Source organism: Asterias amurensis, chromosome 4 (genome assembly GCF_032118995.1).
Source record: "Asterias amurensis chromosome 4, ASM3211899v1".
In the NCBI taxonomy this organism is placed as follows: Eukaryota; Metazoa; Echinodermata; class Asteroidea; order Forcipulatida; family Asteriidae; genus Asterias; species Asterias amurensis.
The window spans coordinates 5,690,183-5,712,405 of NC_092651.1; the positions used below are offsets into that span (position 1 = coordinate 5,690,183).

Sequence of the window (22,223 nt, forward strand, 5' to 3'; positions counted from 1 at the left end):
GGGGTCTACTCTTAAATTTGTAAATAACATAAGAACTGATTTTTTTAAACCTTAGTTAACTGTTTATTCACATTCCACTCATCAAAACACATATATTAATGACAAAAGCTTTATTTTGAAAAAATACCACTTCCAGGTGACTTTAAACACGACGCCGTCCCAACAATTTTTCCAGCTAGTGGAAAGTCGAAGAAGGTATCTGAAAGACGTGACGAACCCAGAAGAGCATTTGCAAAACGTGAAAAAATTCGGGTAAGTTTGAACTTTGAGGGTATGTTTTTAGCTTTTGCCAAGTGACACGATTTTTTTTGGGTACCGCATGCGATTCACCGTGCGTGCAGATCCTATGTGACCGTCCGCACATTATACAGCAGCCATAGTGCGTGCGTGCAGTTTGCTCCGTGGCCGTATTTCTATAATAATACGTAGGCAGACCCACATCTTACAACCCATTTGGTCACTAAAAAATCGCATAGTTAAATAAAAATAGCAGCAATAGCTTTTGTAAAAACCACTAGGCGTTCAACATGTTCAAGTTTCAATGTACGTATGTGTGTAAAATCGTGTCTAAATTTGTTTTGATGTGCCATGTTCCCAGACGTAATGTACGGGGGCCTGACTACAAATTTTCTCTTCAAATATCGCGCCTTGAATTACGTCACGAACAGCGCCCTCTCGGGTCGGGGCCTACTCGTAAATTTGTAAATACAATCAACTTTTTATTCACATTCCTCTCATAAAAACACATATTTTAGTGACAAAGGCTTTATTTAAAAAAAAATACCACTTCCAGGTGACTTTAATTACATTATATGCCTTCATAGCATTGGATATAGAAATGTGTTGTGATTAGTCCGGTGTGATGTAGTATGTCAGCTTGCACTTCCGATCCTCTGCCTTCATAGTGTGCATAGTGTATGTACGCCATTGTTTTATTTAAAATGTAATGTGTACATGTACGTGTGAGTTAACTGTGAATCTCCATGTGAAATGAATGAGAGGTCAAAGGTGCATTAGGCAACATCCGGTCAAGCTGGTATATTGGGGTTATTCACGAGCCTCGAACACTGATCATTATAATAGAGATCAGTGTTCTCGAAGTGTGACGTCAGACAGGTTAGTTTGTATGGTACTCGAAAATAAGTGACAATGCCTAGGATTTTTGAACAATGGACTAACACGACTTATTGTGGTATTTGTATGATGGACATGAGTATAATGTTAACAATAATGAACCTATTTGTTCCCTTTTATACATTGTACTTTACCCCAAGAATAACACCAACGCCCAGCCGGCAATCACACTGTTTAGCAAGGCCCTTTTCATTTTGCAAAGGGTACTCCAAGGGAAAATCTCAAAAGTCTATTGGGAATGTTTTGAAGGGGCACCAAGGCCATGACCGGGCACTGTCATGGCATGCGTGTTATTCAAAGCATGTCATTAGTGTTTGTTCCATCAGTACATTTTAAAAACTTCTTCGAGGCTACATTATAAAACTGAAGTTTTGATGTTGTATGTTTCGTCAATTCTTAATGTTATAAATGCACACTTCAAGACTAATAACTTCATCTTGTTCAAAACAAAAATGACAAATAAACTAGAAATTAGTGTTACCATAAACAAACACTAGGTGTTCGGGTATCTTCGTGTCAGTGTTGGAATCGATGAAAAGAATAACTTGTTAATAGCTCGTCAACATGCAAAGAAATCAAAATGAAAACGGATTACTTTTATACATTAATTTTTTTGTTTCTACCACCATAGTTTCAACGGGAACTATAAAAAAAAACATGCATACAACGAATATTCACAAGAAAAAGCCAAACTGAAAATCTTTTTGCTCATGATAGGATTTTTCAAAACAATAAACTTTTGTTATAAACAGATTTCTTAACTTATGACGTCAAGTTTTTATCGAGAGATTTGATATGAAGTACGTACTTAGTAAACTTACACACAAAAAATTGCCAGCAGACGAAGCAAATGTTAATTTGTTTACGTCATTATCTGTAAATTTAAAGGATGGGTCAAACTTTATTTCATACATTGCGAACTTGTCGGAAGTCCAGATACTTTAAACCGCTCACCAAGACGCCGGGAGATTTTGTTCAATTTATCTCGAAACTGCCCTTAGGGTTACTTACAAGTACATCTACATTGTATCACGTTCAATGAAGCTATAATATAATATTTTTCAAAATAAGCCATGCCATATGTTGACAATTATAAAGTTTTGTTGCTTTAAAACTTTGAATACTCATCAAGTTTCGGTGCATGAAACATTGATGTCTAGTAATGATGTCGTTAAGTCAAGAATAGTGTTGGCATTAAATTAAAGGATATTTGCTTTATTTTAAGATAATAATTTTCTTACAGACGAGCGGGCTGTTAACTTTAGACTATTGAAAGGGGCACTTGTTTTTAATAAAAATGTAAAACGAAGGCAAATCGAGGAAACGGCAAACCTAAGCCCCTCTTGAATTTTGACTAAAAACATATAATGAGTTAAGTACTACTTCTACCTGTAAGGTGTATCATGGAAATAAGGAATGCAACACAGCAAATGGAAGTCTGTCAATGGATCCAAAACCATTCCGCTGAATTTTTTTTATTCCCGTTGATCAACACAACTGCTTGTATTTTTTCACGTAGTTACAAGTCTTACGAACTACTGAAGTAGGTGGCCATCTCAGCGAAACTTTGTCTTCAATTCCACCATCACCATATGCCATCAGAAGGGCAAAAGGGAAACATTTTTACGCCGAACATGCATTCGTTTCCGTTGCGTAAGTAGACTTGACTCAAGTCCCAATCCCGTGCCATCCCCAGAAAACTACTGTTTTGTGATGCTCTGCATTCCAAAACCTGTTCCGCATGCGGGACAGGGACTTGACGATGTCGCAGTCGCTTGGCATGTAAATATATTCACTTATGAATAATGTAACATTGTTACGTGATACGTTTTGACCAATCAAACGCACCCAAAAAGAAGACTAGTTCATTTGTCACTTGTGGGTTAAGTACTTAGTTGATGATTGAAATACATTTGTTAATAACCAATTAATTATGAAACAGAAAGCACTACATGTTCATTTGAATTTAAGTAATACGTTGTAACATACACTGGGGTCGGTTTCGTTTGCAAAATTTGAATTTTGGGAAGTGCAATAAGACGACTTATGACACCGACACCCCCTTGCCTGCTAATGAGTTTACCCGCCCCACGTGCGTGCCGCGTATAGACGCGTGCATTTACAACGTCTTCTACTGTGATGTCACAGAGTATAATGAATATTTTACCGGCAGGGCAGCGCTTCCACGCTCCCATTGGTTTTGTACATCTCCCCATTTGGGAGATTTTCCAATAACAACGTGCAGAGCAAGAAACGACTTCGTCAAGTCCCATTCTCGGGACCACATTTTGACGGCGAGCGCGCACTGTACTGTATGCTACGGGGTTGTTTCATAGTAAGTTGAGGTAATAGCTTAGGGACCTCTCACACGAGAATGGGACTTGAATCAAGTCTATTGCGTAAGTTGCGCCATATTATGTTATTTTCAAGTACGCGCTAATCCTCCAATTAGATTCGCAGAATGGAATGGAGTGGTGATAAAAAACTGTATTGCACGGCTACTATCACTACCTTGGATATAAGCGCTATATTTTTCCGTATTCCTCCCGCGCTTGTGTGATAATATACAAATATTGACTGCTTCGAGTGCTATGGTAAAACTATGACTCCTGAGGTGATCCCCGGAGCATTATATTTTCCCGAGGCGAAGCCGAGGGAACATAGAACGCTCCGGGGATCACCGAGGGAGTCATAGTTTTTAACCATTGCACGAGTAAAAGCAGTCGATATTTGTTTTATAACACCCCAAACATTTCTAAATACTGTACTATTATTAAGTTACAGACCTGAATGCTACAATCCACGGACGACGCGAATACAGATTGCAAACACTTGTACTTACTGTGTTGCATGTAGTGTCGTGCAATCCGAAATGGTTACAGACTATTAATTTATCATCCTCGTACACGCAACGGACGTCTGGGTACTGCACGCCGTGTGCTAGTCTGTCGGACTAGCGCACGGCGCCGTGTGCTAGTCTTCGGACTAGCGCATGGCAAACCGACGCACTATCACACGGCCGTCGTCTAGCAAAACTAAGACATGTCATGTGACGCGCTCTAATCCAATGAGCAGGCAGAATACTTGCAAGGGGTGTTATAATATAAGTTATCACACAAGCGCGGGCAGTCAATATTTGTATAATATGCATTGGTCATCGGCACAGCGTAAAACGGAATACAGCATCACGCCACTTAAGTGAATACGCACGTAGTCACAACAACAGTGTGAACAGATGACATTCTCATTACTGTTTCATTCGTGCTATATGTAGGCGCATCCAACCAAAAGGCGTCGGCTATAGATTTGTTAAATCTTCAACTAATGTTTTGAACCTGAAGTGAAGGTCAAAGTGGGGTCATGTCTGTGAAGCGTTTAAAGCTCTTTACAAGACCTTTCCGATGAGGTGTAAATTAATAATAATAATAATAATAACACTTGTAATGCGCACGTATCCACACTGCTGGGTGTCCAAAGCTATTGTTGTAATGGCTTTACTTCTTGAGTTACGATCTTTTGAAATAATAAACTTTGGATTAGTATATTTAAACAACTGACGACGTCATCGTGACGTAACAACTTTTGTATTATCTACTGGTCATTGTCTACCTGCATGCACAATATCATCGAGAGGAAGAATAAAAACTTAAAAGAAATAAAATGAATAATATCAAAGAGTTGCCCGGACACCTAATAAACAAATGAATGGACAAGAGGACTTCTAACTAAAAGGGTCTGATGACAATGACATTTTGTGTGGATCCTAGAAACACAAACTTTGAAAACATCGATACTTTTGGTATAATGTAGGTGTGAGTTTACCGCGAATCTCAGTGTAAAATGATTGTGAGGTCAAAGATACACGTCATACGTCAAAGTGTGACGTCATACGTTCGGGCTACTTCATACGCTAGGCCTATTATGTGTCCATGCCCAGAATTGTGTAAACAGTTGACTTACGACTCCCATACATTTAAAGGAATTGTGGCATTTGGAGGCCATCAATGACGCGATGTGTGTTGTAATTGATTTTGCCCTTGTCTTTCCCTTTATACTTTACATCAAGAATAACACTAACACCCAGCGAGCAATCACAGTGTTTAGCTTCATCGTTGAGAGGGTATAAGTCCATTTTAATTTCACAAAGGGCACTTCCATTGGAAAGTCTCAAAAGTCTATTGGAATGTTTCTATGGGGCACCAAGGCAATGACCAGGGACAACTGAAGTCATGGCTTGCGTGTAATTCAAGGCATGTCATTAGTAGTTATAATTTCCACGAGTACATTTTAAAAATTCTGGTTCTTAAAATGGAGGTTACATTTATATTAAACTGATTATTGATATTGTATATATGTTTTACATTCTTATTTGCACACTGCCAGACGGATAACTTCATAACTGAATATTGTTAAAAACAAACAAAAAACAAAAAACAAACAAACAAACAAACAAACGTGACACTATATATCAACAAATGAATGGATAAGAGGACTTCTAATTAATAGGAAATGTTAATGATATTATTTGTATTGATCTTGAAAAAACTTTCAAAAAAGGTTTGTGTGAACTGATTATTGTACTGTACGTACACACACAAGTGTTCATTAAGACACAATTTACCCTAGTGCAAATAAAGTCCTACCTCGAACTGTAGATGTGACTAATGCTCACTGCGTACACTTGAACCTCTTTGATGGATCGGAAGTGGAAGATTGCCGGCAACAGTAATGGATTCTGTACGATAAACAACGTTAAAGTTTACATTACAAAAACAGTGCACCTTCGCCAATCCACATAATGTTGTACTTCCGCAATTGGGCCATGGTTGGGCTTAAACCACACGGCCATGGGGACGGTATGCGTTGTAGCATGGACATTTCTACCTCCATGATTGTAGTAGTAGTTTCTCACAACTGGGAAAACCCCACATACCCCAACCATTGTGTTCGTCATGGTTCGATGGTACAAAGGTTCGTATTGCAATTATAGGTGCACCTGTTTCAACCAATGCGGATAGTGTGTGCTACATCATGATGTGTTCCTCACATGTCAATGGCTGATGTGTTTGTGCATAGGGCAACTAGGAACAGCTCTTGGTTCGTGAAACTTGGTGTGACAAAAAAATGAAAGAACGACAGAATGAAAGAATGAATGAATGAATGAATGAATAAAGACTATTTAGGGGATGTCATACACTACAGTTTAAATTTGCTAAAAAGGCATGAAATTCTAAAACATCTCTCATTTTGGTCCTACTAAAGCTGCGACCGCTAAATTATAAATGATGATGAAACTTGTCAGTTAATATTACACGTCTATAGATGGATATGGACCCTAGTGCCGCAAGGTGCAAGTAAAGTCCTACCTCAAGCTGTAGATGTGACTAATGCTCACTGCGTACACTTGAACCTCTTTGGTGAATCAGAAGTGGACGATTGCCGGCAAACAGTAATGGATTATGATCGTTAACCAACGTTCAAATCGTAAAAGCAGTGCAGCTCTTCGCCAACTCGACACCGATGTGAATGTATACAGTACATACAACGTATTGATCGGCATCCCGTGCGCAATGCAATGATAGCGATTTCTCACAACTGGAAAACCCCCACACGTATAGTGATGCAATGCATTCTACGGTGGCCTGCTGAGACCAATGCAAAAGTGGGCGCTGGATGAGAATTTCCTCATTTCAATGACATTTCGTACCGATGTGTTTTTGGAACTTGATGTTTTCAGTCTGACATATGACCCGAAATATTAACCTTAATATTGAATACTGTGGCTGGTTGAACATTGAACATCTGGCTAAACGACAGCATACTAGAATTGTCGTCATTCGTGTCACTATTGACACTCATTTTGGAACGTATGGCTATATTTATACATCGTTCCAAAATGATTGAAACCGATTGACCGTGCGAAAATGCTAGCCTAATGCACCCTAATTTGGGCAGTTATCTTTCAGTTTTGTCTTCTAAATCAACCCCTCCTCTAATGCCACTCAGGTAGGAAATATAAATTTGTGTTAAAGACACGTGACACTATTATACACATATTGACTGGCAATGAGGTAACTAGTGTACGTCTATTCCCCCAAGGGACTTTGAGTGACCAGAAGAGGGACCTATTTCCTGAGGCCGACGTACACTAGTTACCGAATTATGCCAGTCAATATGTGTTTTATAAAACAGCTCGTTCTTAAATGTCAAATATAAGAACAGAAATCTGGAAAAGAAAGGAAGTTTTGTAGTTACAGTTCACGGTTGAAGTCAAGAGAGGGCGCTGTAACCGGGCACTATTTTCAAAGACTAGTGCCCGCTCGGGTACTAGTTCCCGCAAAACACGCACGCGCAGTCACTACACATATTGACTGGCAACGAGGTAACTAGTATACCACTATTCCCACGAGGGACTTTGAGTGACACGAAGAGCGACCTTCGAGAGGCCCCTCTTCTGGTCACTCACAGGCCCGAGGGGGAATAAACGTACACTAGTTACCGAATTATGCCAGTCAATACGTGTTTTATAACACAGCTCGGTGTTAAATGTCAAATAAGAACAGAAAAAGGAATTTTGTAGTTGTTGTTCACGGTTCAAGTCAAGAAAGGGCGCTGTTACCGCGGGCACTTATATTCAAAGACTATTGCCCGCTCTGGTACTACATGTATTCCCGCAAAACACGCGCGCGCGATCACTAGCCTATATTAGTTCATCCCACGTGACCGTGTATCAGCCAACCAAAAATACAGAACAAGCAAGAGGTGTGTTGTAATTGTAACTGTCAAAGACTAGTCTTCACAGTTGGTGTATCTCAACATATGAATAAAATAACAAACCTGTGAAAATTGGAGCTCAATCGGTCATCGAAGTTGCGAGATAATAATGAAAGAAAACACACCCTTGTCGCACCATGATGGGCACACGAAGTTGTGTGCTTTCAGATGCTTGATTTCGAGACCTCAAATTCTAAATCTGAGGTCTCGAAATCAAATTCGTGGAAAATTACTTCTTTCTCGAAAACTACGTCACTTCAGAGGGAGCTGTTTCTCACAGTGTTTTTTTTACTATCAACCTCTCCCCATTACTCGTAAACAAGAAAGGTTTTATGATAATAGTTGTTTTGAGTATTGCCAATAGTGTCCACTGCCTTAAAAACAACTTTTTAACTATAAAAATGGAGATTGGACTCTTAAAAGCTTCTAGCGGGTTCAATGCTCATAAAAGGAGATGCTTCAAAAACCCATAAATGAAGAGCTCAGGGAAAACCATAGATATGGTTGAAACAAAATAATCTCGTGCACGTGGTATATATACCTTCCAACTTTAGTCTCCGTACCCACATCACCTCCACGTTATGTGTGCATGGAACATATCGTTGAAATGCAAATAAATCAAAGTGTAAACCACTTGACTTATGATAATACAACTTAATCAAGTTTGGTTTGCTTTTTACGCTACAATGTTTTCGGGAAACCCTTTCTCAAAATGGCGTTCATGTATAACATTGAAATAAAATAGTTTTTCGTTGTGTGCATTGGGTGCATTGAATCATATTTGCCAAAATGGAAAAAGTGAAAAGAAAGGTATTTAAAACCAGAGGATCCAATTGCTGTTGCTTTTACCTTGACTCAAAGAACTTAAGGAATCATCACGTCTCTCAATTATTATTTGATGATTAGTGAAATACAAGGTTTTAACACTGACGGAAAGCCAAACTCAAGGGCTCTCTAGAAATGAATTCTGAAGGTTACGAGGGGCCGGGGAAAAGAGGAAACCTTGAGGGCTTCACTGAGAGATCGAGGGCCCAGGGTGTTTGAGATAGAACGAAACAGTAGCAGCCGGAAAAACCGTCACCCACAGCCGACCAAACCATACTTCGAAGTTATAAAAGCTAGAGAGACAGTTGTTTTATCTGCAGTTAGCCTTGGTTGTCCTGAATCCGACTATCAATTTGTGTGGCCATCCTCAAGCATCTTCTGCTCATTATTTTCGAGTATTTGGGCATACTCCTCACGCTTTTCAACAGCATGTTCAATAGATTTGTTTATGCACAGTGCTATAAGGGATTCGGATTGAAACAATACCCAAACCCATTATACTTCGCTTGATTTTGGTTTGATCGAAACAAGTGTCTCGTGGCACTGGAGGACGGTGACGGGCTGAGTGTGTTTAACCAATCCTGTTTATGTGTATTGTTACTTTATTGGTCCTCCCCCTTTTTAATGGGCGGGGGGGGGGGTTCTGACCTATTGGGATTAGAACTAAAAATCACAGTAATTCAGGTATACAAAGAGGATTAAAACGTATCACAGATACTCACAGATACCTCTATTAACCTATCCCTCCCTAATAAATGGGTTTTTGGAGCATGCTCCCTATAAAAATAGAAAGAAATCCAGACCAAATAAAATGTGCTCTTCCAAGAACGAAGCTATTGAAAAAGAGAGAGATCGTCACGTGACAATCTTAAAAGTAAACTTTTTACAAGTCAAATAATGAGGGCGCACTTGGCGGATCCTTACATAACCAATCCTGTTTATGTGTGTCGCAGAGTGGACCCTTGCGCCACTCTACTCAGACCAATATCATACATAAAACCCAGACACAAGAATGGAACACAGTGACACCAGATTAGAAATAATAAAGAAACTACAATTTAATAGAAGTACCCCACAATAATTTAGCTTCAACAATCTTCCAGGTTTGCACCTTTACATTCTCCACAGCTTAGGGCAATCCGTACAATATGAATTTCATGCATAAGTAAATACGTTTACATTCAGACTTTAACACAATGAAAGTTCCCCTAAATAAATAAACAAACATCAGAAAGGCGACATAGAGTTTGTAGTACGGCTGATTAAGTCTCGAAAATAAGTTCGCTCAGAAGAGTGGACCCCCGTCCCCTTGTCACCATCGGTAGCCCCACGTAAGTCTTCCCGCTGAAGGTTGACCACGCCCCAGAGGACCGTTCAGACCAAGTGTGGTTTAGTGTCACGGGAACTCCTGTAAATGTTACATTATAGGAAGCCCTTTACTACAAACAATTCTATTTAAACCCGGTAAAGCTAAGCCTTCACAAATTTCACAATGGCCATACCCAAAAGATCAATTAAACAACAACAATAGAATCTTTTAGGCAAACAATAATCAACTCTTTAGGCAAAACAATAGTCAATGGCTGCATGCATTTTAGAACAATGGACATTTAGTAAATAACCCATGGCTTGATTAAATCCCAGTAAAATTAGTTTAAAGTTACTCACAATGCCTTTGGCTTCGACACCGCTTATCCTTGGGTCCGAGATTCCCGGGAGGATTTGCGTTACTGATGGGCCTTATAAAACACCCGCCGGACCCCTACCCGTGCTAGACGGGTCGACACGACACAGCCTCAACGCTGGCCTAGCTGTCCGCTGGTTCACACCCAAACAGTACCCTTCTCAGCACCCGCAACGCAAATCTCAACCACAATATAAAATTCCTTTGGTTTTATAGTGTACTCTACGAGACCCATTACAAAAGCAGCCCAAATGCATGACGGGACATTCCAACCATAGCGATTCAAACAATTATTTCCCCTCCCATGTTATATCTATAACAATGCACATTAACTATCCACCATTTAAAGAAGTAATTTCCCACATACTGTTACAATGTGTAATATTACTTTATTGGTCCTCCCCCTTTTTAATGGGCAGGGGGGGGGGGGTCTGACCTATTGGGATTAGAGGCCACGTATAGTGAAGTAGTTGATCCTTTTGAGGAAGACTTGGGAATAAGACAATAATGTACGTTGAGGGTTTGTGTTTTTGGTTTCCCCAGGAAATTGTTTTAATATTGTTGATACTTCTTTGAATTGAACCTTTGTATTTTACTAATAATATGGTGAAGTCCATTCTTCTATTACTTATGTCATAGGCCCTAATAGTCAAGATATATGCAACGAACTCATACATGGTTCAGCGCACTATGTGTAAGAAAACAAAAATGTTGATTATTTTGGCCCTAGTTATGAAAACCACAATAAAGCTTTTAGAAATTGAAGAGTAAACTTTTCCCGAAAAGACTTATTTTAGAGGTCACGTATAGTGAAGCAGTTGATCCTTTTGAGGAAGACTTGGGAATAAGACAATAATGTACGTTGAGGGTTTGTGTTTTTGGTTTCCCCAGGAAATTGTTTTAATATTGTTGATACTTCATTGAATTGAACCTTTGTATTTTACTAATAATATGGTGAAGTCCATTCTTCTATTACTTTTGTCATAGGCCATAATCGTCAAGATATATGCAACGAATTCATACATGGTTCAGCGCACTATGTGTAGGAAAACAAACATGTTGATTATTTTGGCCCTAGTTATGAAAACCACGATAAAGCTTTAAGAAATTGAACAGTAAACTTTTGCTCGTGGAGAGTTAATTTGATTGTTTATTCTTAAAAACTTAAATTCAATTTTAATAAATTATTAGGGAATCAACAGTTGCCATTGAGTTTACAAAAAGAACCTACATTTTATGCTTAATGATTTGACATTAGAGAAAATGGATTGACGATTGATTAAAAGAGAAATAAGCAAACTCTATCAACTTCCAAAAACAGAGTAAACAACTATTATTTTCATTATTTTATTTTAAAGTCGAACCAAACATTATAAATAAAATTATTTTGATCATCGATTGAGTGATTTACATTTAATAGTAAGTAAGTCTATAACAATAGCGCCAAGAAAATGCAATTTACAAGCTCTTGATATTATAATTAGAGTTACCATGCAGAGGCATGCAAGTTCCCGTTTATGTTAAGGAGAATGGACGAGAAAGTGTAGATTCGTGAATAGAATGTACGAGCCGAGGGCGAATACATTCTATTCATGAATCTACACTTTAAAATATTTCCCCATTGGTTATGTAACAGTTTCAATAAATTGGATTTCTCATTGGTGGGAGTAACATGCCTGTGATATTCCCGAGTAACATGCCTGTGATATTTTTTCACAGGACTCGGGAAAGTACCGAGTATACAGTGCTAACACACATCGGTGTATGGGTAAAAACCAAAATTAATATTCTTTATCCCCGATGCAAAATTTAACATCTATTATATCGTTGCGGTACCCGCTGCCAAAACATAGGATTCGAACTGCCTCTAGCTGCCGGGCAACCTCGGTAGTCTAGTTGGTAAGACACTGCTCTAGAATTGCAAGGGTCGTGGGTTCGAATCCCACCCGAGTAACATGCCTGTGATATTTTTTCACAGGACTCGGGAAAGTGCTGAGTATACAGTGCTAACACACATCGGTGTATGGGTAAAAACCAAAATTAATATTCTTTATCCCCGATGCAAAATTTAACATCTATTATATCGTTGCGGTACCCGCTGCCAAAACATAGGATTCGAACTGCCTCTAGCTGCCGGGCAACCTCGGTAGTCTAGTTGGTAAGACACTGCTCTAGAATTGCAAGGGTCGTGGGTTCGAATCCCACCCGAGTAACATGCCTGTGATATTTTTTCACAGGACTCGGGAAAGTGCTGAGTATACAGTGCTAACACACATCGGTGTATGGGTAAAAAACCAAAATTAATATTCTTTATCCCCGATGCAAAATTTAACATCTATTATATCGTTGCGGTACCCGCTGCCAAAACATAGGATTCGAACTGCCTCTAGCTGCCGGGCAACCTCGGTAGTCTAGTTGGTAAGACACTGCTCTAGAATTGCAAGGGTCGTGGGTTCGAATCCCACCCGAGTAACATGCCTGTGATATTTTTTCACAGGACTCGGGAAAGTGCTGAGTATACAGTGCTAACACACATCGGTGTATGGGTAAAAACCAAAATTAATATTCTTTATCCCCGATGCAAAATTTAACATCTATTATATCGTTGCGGTACCCGCTGCCAAAACATAGGATTCGAACTGCCTCTAGCTGCCGGGCAACCTCGGTAGTCTAGTTGGTAAGACACTGCTCTAGAATTGCAAGGGTCGTGGGTTCGAATCCCACCCGAGTAACATGCCTGTGATATTTTTTCACAGGACTCGGGAAAGTGCTGAGTATACAGTGCTAACACACATCGGTGTATGGGTAAAAAACCAAAATTAATATTCTTTATCCCCGATGCAAAATTTAACATCTATTATATCGTTGCGGTACCCGCTGCCAAAACATAGGATTCGAACTGCCTCTAGCTGCCGGGCAACCTCGGTAGTCTAGTTGGTAAGACACTGCTCTAGAATTGCAAGGGTCGTGGGTTCGAATCCCACCCGAGTAACATGCCTGTGATATTTTTTCACAGGACTCGGGAAAGTGCTGAGTATACAGTGCTAACACACATCGGTGTATGGGTAAAAACCAAAATTAATATTCTTTATCCCCGATGCAAAATTTAACATCTATTATATCGTTGCGGTACCCGCTGCCAAAACATAGGATTCGAACTGCCTCTAGCTGCCGGGCAACCTCGGTAGTCTAGTTGGTAAGACACTGCTCTAGAATTGCAAGGGTCGTGGGTTCGAATCCCACCCGAGTAACATGCCTGTGATATTTTTTCACAGGACTCGGGAAAGTGCTGAGTATACAGTGCTAACACACATCGGTGTATGGGTAAAAACCAAAATTAATATTCTTTATCCCCGATGCAAAATTTAACATCTATTATATCGTTGCGGTACCCGCTGCCAAAACATAGGATTCGAACTGCCTCTAGCTGCCGGGCAACCTCGGTAGTCTAGTTGGTAAGACACTGCTCTAGAATTGCAAGGGTCGTGGGTTCGAATCCCACCCGAGTAACATGCCTGTGATATTTTTTCACAGGACTTGGGAAAGTACTGAGTATACAGTGCTAACACACATCGGTGTATGGGTAAAAACCAAAATTAATATTCTTTATCCCCGATGCAAAATTTAACATCTATTATATCGTTGCGGTACCCGCTGCCAAAACATAGGATTCGAACTGCCTCTAGCTGCCGGGCAACCTCGGTAGTCTAGTTGGTAAGACACTGCTCTAGAATTGCAAGGGTCGTGGGTTCGAATCCCACCCGAGTAACATGCCTGTGATATTTTTTCACAGGACTCGGGAAAGTGCTGAGTATACAGTGCTAACACACATCGGTGTATGGGTAAAAACCAAAATTAATATTCTTTATCCCCGATGCAAAATTTAACATCTATTATATCGTTGCGGTACCCGCTGCCAAAACATAGGATTCGAACTGCCTCTAGCTGCCGGGCAACCTCGGTAGTCTAGTTGGTAAGACACTGCTCTAGAATTGCAAGGGTCGTGGGTTCGAATCCCACCCGAGTAACATGCCTGTGATATTTTTTCACAGGACTCGGGAAAGTGCTGAGTATACAGTGCTAACACACATCGGTGTATGGGTAAAAAACCAAAATTAATATTCTTTATCCCCGATGCAAAATTTAACATCTATTATATCGTTGCGGTACCCGCTGCCAAAACATAGGATTCGAACTGCCTCTAGCTGCCGGGCAACCTCGGTAGTCTAGTTGGTAAGACACTGCTCTAGAATTGCAAGGGTCGTGGGTTCGAATCCCACCCGAGTAACATGCCTGTGATATTTTTTCACAGGACTCGGGAAAGTGCTGAGTATACAGTGCTAACACACATCGGTGTATGGGTAAAAACCAAAATTAATATTCTTTATCCCCGATGCAAAATTTAACATCTATTATATCGTTGCGGTACCCGCTGCCAAAACATAGGATTCGAACTGCCTCTAGCTGCCGGGCAACCTCGGTAGTCTAGTTGGTAAGACACTGCTCTAGAATTGCAAGGGTCGTGGGTTCGAATCCCACCCGAGTAACATGCCTGTGATATTTTTTCACAGGACTCGGGAAAGTGCTGAGTATACAGTGCTAACACACATCGGTGTATGGGTAAAAAACCAAAATTAATATTCTTTATCCCCGATGCAAAATTTAACATCTATTATATCGTTGCGGTACCCGCTGCCAAAACATAGGATTCGAACTGCCTCTAGCTGCCGGGCAACCTCGGTAGTCTAGTTGGTAAGACACTGCTCTAGAATTGCAAGGGTCGTGGGTTCGAATCCCACCCGAGTAACATGCCTGTGATATTTTTTCACAGGACTCGGGAAAGTGCTGAGTATACAGTGCTAACACACATCGGTGTATGGGTAAAAACCAAAATTAATATTCTTTATCCCCGATGCAAAATTTAACATCTATTATATCGTTGCGGTACCCGCTGCCAAAACATAGGATTCGAACTGCCTCTAGCTGCCGGGCAACCTCGGTAGTCTAGTTGGTAAGACACTGCTCTAGAATTGCAAGGGTCGTGGGTTCGAATCCCACCCGAGTAACATGCCTGTGATATTTTTTCACAGGACTCGGGAAAGTGCTGAGTATACAGTGCTAACACACATCGGTGTATGGGTAAAAAACCAAAATTAATATTCTTTATCCCCGATGCAAAATTTAACATCTATTATATCGTTGCGGTACCCGCTGCCAAAACATAGGATTCGAACTGCCTCTAGCTGCCGGGCAACCTCGGTAGTCTAGTTGGTAAGACACTGCTCTAGAATTGCAAGGGTCGTGGGTTCGAATCCCACCCGAGTAACATGCCTGTGATATTTTTTCGCAGGACTCGGGAAAGTGCTGAGTATACAGTGCTAACACACATCGGTGTATGGGTAAAAACCAAAATTAATATTCTTTATCCCCGATGCAAAATTTAACATCTATTATATCGTTGCGGTACCCGCTGCCAAAACATAGGATTCGAACTGCCTCTAGCTGCCGGGCAACCTCGGTAGTCTAGTTGGTAAGACACTGCTCTAGAATTGCAAGGGTCGTGGGTTCGAATCCCACCCGAGTAACATGCCTGTGATATTTTTTCACAGGACTCGGGAAAGTGCTGAGTATACAGTGCTAACACACATCGGTGTATGGGTAAAAACCAAAATTAATATTCTTTATCCCCGATGCAAAATTTAACATCTATTATATCGTTGCGGTACCCGCTGCCAAAACATAGGATTCGAACTGCCTCTAGCTGCCGGGCAACCTCGGTAGTCTAGTTGGTAAGACACTGCTCTAGAATTGCAAGGGTCGTGGGTTCGAATCCCACCCGAGTAACATGCCTGTGATATTTTTTCACAGGACTCGGGAAAGTGCTGAGTATACAGTGCTAACACACATCGGTGTATGGGTAAAAACCAAAATTAATATTCTTTATCCCCGATGCAAAATTTAACATCTATTATATCGTTGCGGTACCCGCTGCCAAAACATAGGATTCGAACTGCCTCTAGCTGCCGGGCAACCTCGGTAAGACACTGCTCTAGAATTGCAAGGGTCGTGGGTTCGAATCCCACCCGAGTAACATGCCTGTGATATTTTTTCACAGGACTCGGGAAAGTGCTGAGTATACAGTGCTAACACACATCGGTGTATGGGTAAAAACCAAAATTAATATTCTTTATCCCCGATGCAAAATTTAACATATAAGATATACATATTCATGAGCTGCATACTAGCATATCCTCGAGCCCCCCCCCCCCCCAATTTCGTCCACTATTGGAATTTTTTCAATACAACACATTAAAACGGGAAGATACAGACCCGACAAGGCTGTCGGCCTGACGGCCTCCGCATGCGGTTAGTGGTGTACGAGTGCGATGACTTGTGTGAACAGTATTCGTGCGATGTGACAGTGTGTATACGGGTTGGTCATTCGGTGTGCTCGCACACACCATGCACAGGGTATACGGCGGGTGGGTTTACAGCTGCGTCTTTTCGGAGCGAATAATGCGACTGCCTTGAGCAAGGCTATGAGTGCATCGGGTATTGTATTCCTGTTTGATAGGTTACTTATAGCAACTGTAGAAGAACAGTTCTTTGAAATCAGAAGATCCGTGTTGCTGTTGCTTTCAACATGCTTAAAAAGTATACAGGACCATAGGACCAAACGACCAGAAAAACACATTTTTTTCTGGGGGGGGGGGGGCGCTTCAAAACAAAGATGAAAGATGGAGTATGCGAGCGCGTAGCGCGAAGCCTTTACGGCGTGGGGTCCGGGGCCCGCTTGAAGGCTCCCACTGACAGTAAAATTGGTGGGGGTTGCCCCCCCCCTCCCCCTTAGTTTCACTGGCTATACATCAGACTAACACGTCTCTCAAATGAAGGTGAACAGTGAAATACAACACATCACCGAATAGGTTTTATCTTGGTGGGTTTGGGTCAAGTGTGGCACTGTCGGAAAGCCAAACTCAAGGGCTCTCTAGAAATGTATAGTTTGGATCCATGGGATGAATCTGGAAGCTACGAGTGGTCGGGGAAAGAGGACACCCTGAAGACTTTGAGTTCGAGGGCCCAGGGTGTTGAGAACGAAACAGTAGCAGCCGGAAAGAACCGTCACCCACAGCTGACCAAACCATACTTCGAAGGTATAAAAGCTTGAGAGACAGTTGTTTTATCTGCAGTTAGCCTTGGTTGTCTTGAATCCGACTACCAATTTGTGTGGCCATCCTAAAGCATCTTCAGCTCATGATTCTAGAGTATTTGGGCATACTCCTAACGCTCTTTAACAGCATGTTCAATAGATTTGTTTATGCACAGTGCTATAAGGGATTCGGATTGAAACAACACCCAAGCCAATTATACTTCGCTTGATTTTGGTGGGATCGGAACAAGTGTCTCGTGGCACTGGTGGACGGTGACGAGTTGAGTGTGTTTAAATTGTAGTGGTTCGGCTAATAGGAGAGCCAGTCCTCTAATGAATAAAAGACGAGCATTCGCCAAAGTACAGTCAATAATAATAAATGCCAATCAATGACAGCTAAAATATATCAACTAAACTTCTCCTGTATAGGTTTAATTGTAACCCATAGCAAACACTACAGTATATACATTACATACATGTCATTACACAGTGCACAGTAAAGTTCACAAAAAGGTCGAACATTTGGCTTCCATGCTACATACACGGATGGATGCACTACACATAAATAGTGCGATCCAAACATGACCCTAAAAATCACAGTAATTCAGGTATACAAAGAGGATTAAAACGTAAAACAATACTCACAGATACCTCTATTAACCTATCCCTCCCAGATAAATGGGTTTTTGGAGCATGGCCAGAGCCATGCTCCCTATACAAATAGAAAGAAATCCAGACCAAATAAAATGTGCTCTTCCAAGAACGAAGCTATCGAAAAAGAGAGAGATCGTCACGTGACAATCTTAAAAGTAAACTCTTTACAAGTCAAACAATGAGGGCGCACTTGGTGGATCCTTACATAAGCAATCCTGTTTATGTGTAATGTTACTTTATTGGTCCTCCCCCTTTTTAATGGGCGGGGGGGGGGGGGTTCTGACCTATTGGGGTTAGAGGTCACGTATAGTGAAGTAGTTGATCCTTTTGAGGAAGACTTGGGAATAGGACAATAATGTACGTTGGTGGTTTGTGTCTTTGGTTTCCCAGAAAATGGTTTTATTATTGTTGACACTTCTTTGAATTGAATCTTTGTATTGAACTTATAATATAGTAAAGTCCATTCTTCTATTAATTTTGTCATAATAGTCAAGATATATGCAACGAACTCATACATGGTTCAGCGCACTATGTGTTGGAAAACAAATATGTTGATCATTATTTTTTGCCCTAGTTTTGAAAACCACGATAAAGACCATACTCAACTTCCAAACACAGAGTAAACAGCTATTAATTTCAGTATTATAACTTTAAAGTCAAAACCAATATTTTAAATGAAATTCTCTTAAAATTAATCACCGATTGAGTGATTTACAATGAATAGTAAGTCCAAACAAAAAAGCGCAAAGAAAAGGCAATTTACAAGCTCTTGATATTACAAGTTTTCCGTTTATTACAAATAGCTGATAATAGGCAGCATTATATTATTATACTCAACATTAATTACTGTCATGTCTGTAGGTGGCGCCCTAGCATTGCCTCTGTATCCGACGGCATGTTTGAAGTAAAACTACACATTTTGCAAAATATCGATATTTCGAAAAATGATATCAACAGGTAAATCAGTTGTTAAATAGTCACATATCGAGTAAGATTTGTCTTTTATTTTAAAACATGGAGTGGTTGTAATAAAAATGATATCCGACGTGAAGCATAACATCAATCAAAAAGGCAACTACTCATAAATTTAAAAGATGTAAATAATTCAAAAGTAATAGTCCGCGTGTAGCAACCATATTAAGATAATTTTGATAATATTTCTCTTTTTCCTCTGATCCCTCTTCAAAAATTCGATACCCCAAAAATCATCAGAAGTCACTCCTTGTTGAATAAAAGGCCCACTTTGGGGACAATCAACTTTAACATTAGATAAGATATGTACTATTTAAAGCCAGATTATGAATCAAGGCCAAAAGTAAGTTGGTACACAAATTTTAACAACTTATAGCCTTATAGCTGTTACCGTTTTAAAATTATGGGCTCTTAAAGTTTGGAAAAAGCTCCACGACGTGTTTTCGCGACGCGGCGCTGGGGCGGAGCTTTAAAAAAGGGGAGGTTTGGGCAAATTTCGTGAGGCCATATCTCGAAAACGATATGGAACATGAAACAAATTTGTTGTTGTGTGTTCATTTTAGCCATAGTGGAACAGTTTGGCAAAGTAAAACCAAATCTAAGACAGAGGGTCAGTTAGGACCTTTTCTGATTTGTTTGATTTGACATGGAATGAACCTTGTCGTCTGTGGTGAAATCGGTCTATTGTTATGATTTTACATCATACCACCTTTTAGTTTGGTAAACCAGCAAAGCGGAATTTAAATCATAAGTGACTCAATGTAAAGCGAAAGTCAAACAATTTCTTTATAAAGTTATTGGTACGTTTAGAATAATAGTTGACTGTGGATTTGTTGGAATGACAGATTATTCATATTCTTGATGAGTGCCTTGGTTTTGGTTAGTCATTATTTATTATTGGATGTTGTTAATTTCCAATTGTCGTCCACGATTTTGTATCGTTTTCGACCATAACGTCATCGACACTCTCAAAGACGATGCATGATCTCGACCGAGTGCGAATCAGCCACGATGAGGTCACCGGTAGGAGTAGACGTCATGCCTAGAGGAAAGCCCAAACCACGAGCTACACAGCCGATGTGCTCACCTGATGCACCGTAATGATGTATCTCATCGGTTCCCCAGTCATCGTAATGAACAGACACATAGATGTCTCCAGCATCGTCGCAGCACACACCATAAGGATAGGCAGGTTTGCCGTCAATGGAGGTGATGATATTGAACACCTCGTTTCCCATGAAATCCACACAAACTAGTTTCTTCTTGTCGTAGTCTGTGAAGATCAGACGCTCCTTGCTGCTTACAGCTAGATAGCAGTCGCTACTAATATCGCCATGATGTATTGTGGAAATGATGGATCCATCCATATTATGCAGAGATATTACCTTTCTCTCACAGTCAGCCACTGCAATGCGATCTTTCTTGTCCACAGCAATACCACGAAGTAGACTCTCTGACTGCCCATCGACTTGATTCTGTGAGGGTCTGAACTGACGAATGTATCTCAGTTCTCTATCATAAACCTTTACATCCTGTCCGTCAGTAACCAGAAGCAGGTCATCAGAGGTCACGGCAACACCATAAGGTTGTATTAGTTTACCGTCCTCTGTTCCACTTTGAACACCTGTAGATTTGTAACTACCCTTTGATGTAAATGTGGATAATAGCCACCTCTGTGTATCAGTAACGACAATGTCACCAATGCTAAAGCAAGCGACGTCCAGTGCAAACTTGAACTCCCCCTCACCTTCCCCTTCTTTACCAAACTCTGTCTTCACCCCCCACTTCTCTTCCTTTAGTATTTCACCGAGATCTGCATCAGTGACGATATCATGACCTTTGAACCCGATAAATGACTTGCTATGCTGCACTGTTTGAAACTGGAGTTCTTTGTGAAAGTCTAGGTTGTGCATAACTTTTGGCTTGAGGTGCAGTAGCTCAAAGTTATCAGCATGTTGCATTAAGTCATTGACTGAAGCTACGATCTGCTCTGCACGGCTCATCTTATCGTGATTGCTGCTCTGTATGCTCTCAAATCCCTCACCTCTTTCTTGACCGATTTAAACTTCTGCAAGGTTTCATCAACAGCTCGACGATAAGATCGAATGGAATCATTGATTTCAGAGAGATTGTGGTTTGACGCTCGGTGATCGAACACCGCGCAAACAGGGCATGCAAGTAGTTCACACGTGTCGCAATAGAAACGCAGATCCTGGTTAGTGTGTTTACGGCACTTTTGTGCTTCAGTTTTGATCTTGTCTTTGGGTCGCTCAGTTGACGCGCTGACCGCATCAACGATTTGATGATGCCTGATGACTTTTAGCTTCGCGTGGTGATCCAGACATGTCTTGCAAAAATTCGCATCACAATCAACACACCGTGAGACGGCTTCAAGACCTTCGTCGCATCCTTCGCAAGTCGAGACAGGAGGGTTAATGTCCTCTTTCGAACCTTCAAGATTAATGACGTCATCAATAAGCGAGCTCAAGAAAAAGCAGCTAAGAAGATCCGACAATCCTTCATCTGGGATTGACGTTTGCTTTTTACACATTGGGCAAATAATAAGATCCGTCTTCGGATCCTGTTTGTCTATAAGTTCCTGAAGACATTTTAAGCAGAAGCTGTGAAGACAGTCCAGGATTTTCGGATCGGTGAACCGACTCAGGCAGATTGGGCATTCGATGTGTACATGTCTAATCTTGCAAGTGGTCTCAGTGTGTAAAGCAGCTTCGGCCATCTTCGTGAGAATGGGCTCCTGTTACCTGATGAAATAAAACAATGACGTGTTCGTTTTACAATCAGGGAGTGAACAATGACGGAGACTTTTAGACGCTAGGTGGCAGCACAATAACTGGTTCGTAAAAGTATACTGGCATCCTAGGATAAAGACAGGCATTGGTTTTATAAGCACAATGATTTCATTATGTCATCATTGGATAAATGAATGTGAAATGAATGGTCCGAGGTGATGTCAGCTTGCACTTCCGCTCGTGGCATGCAGTGTGTGCATAGTGTATGTTATACGCCGTT

The 22,223-nt window shown here is 40.7% G+C and overlaps 1 protein-coding gene across 1 annotated transcript; it reads right to left on the minus strand.

Moving 5' to 3' along the window:
• Window positions 1-20,161: 20,161 nt before the first annotated feature.
• Window positions 20,162-21,930, minus strand: LOC139935871 (E3 ubiquitin-protein ligase TRIM56-like). The gene is made up of 2 exons (XM_071930484.1): window positions 21,238-21,930; window positions 20,162-20,725 (listed from the first exon to the last, which is right to left on the minus strand). The coding sequence occupies exons 1-2, from the start codon at window positions 21,928-21,930 to the stop codon at window positions 20,162-20,164; spliced, it is 1,257 nt and encodes a 418-aa protein (XP_071786585.1).
• Between the last annotated feature and the right edge of the window lie 293 nt (window positions 21,931-22,223).

Coding starts and splice junctions, on each gene's coding strand:
- LOC139935871 (XM_071930484.1), bottom strand. CDS start 21,930: ATGGCCGAAGCTGCTTTACACACTGAGACCACTTGCAAGATTAGACAT. Junction 20,726..21,237: donor TTAAATCGGTCAAGAAAGAG/GTGAGGGATTTG, acceptor ACTGACGGACAG/GATGTAAAGGTTTATGATAG.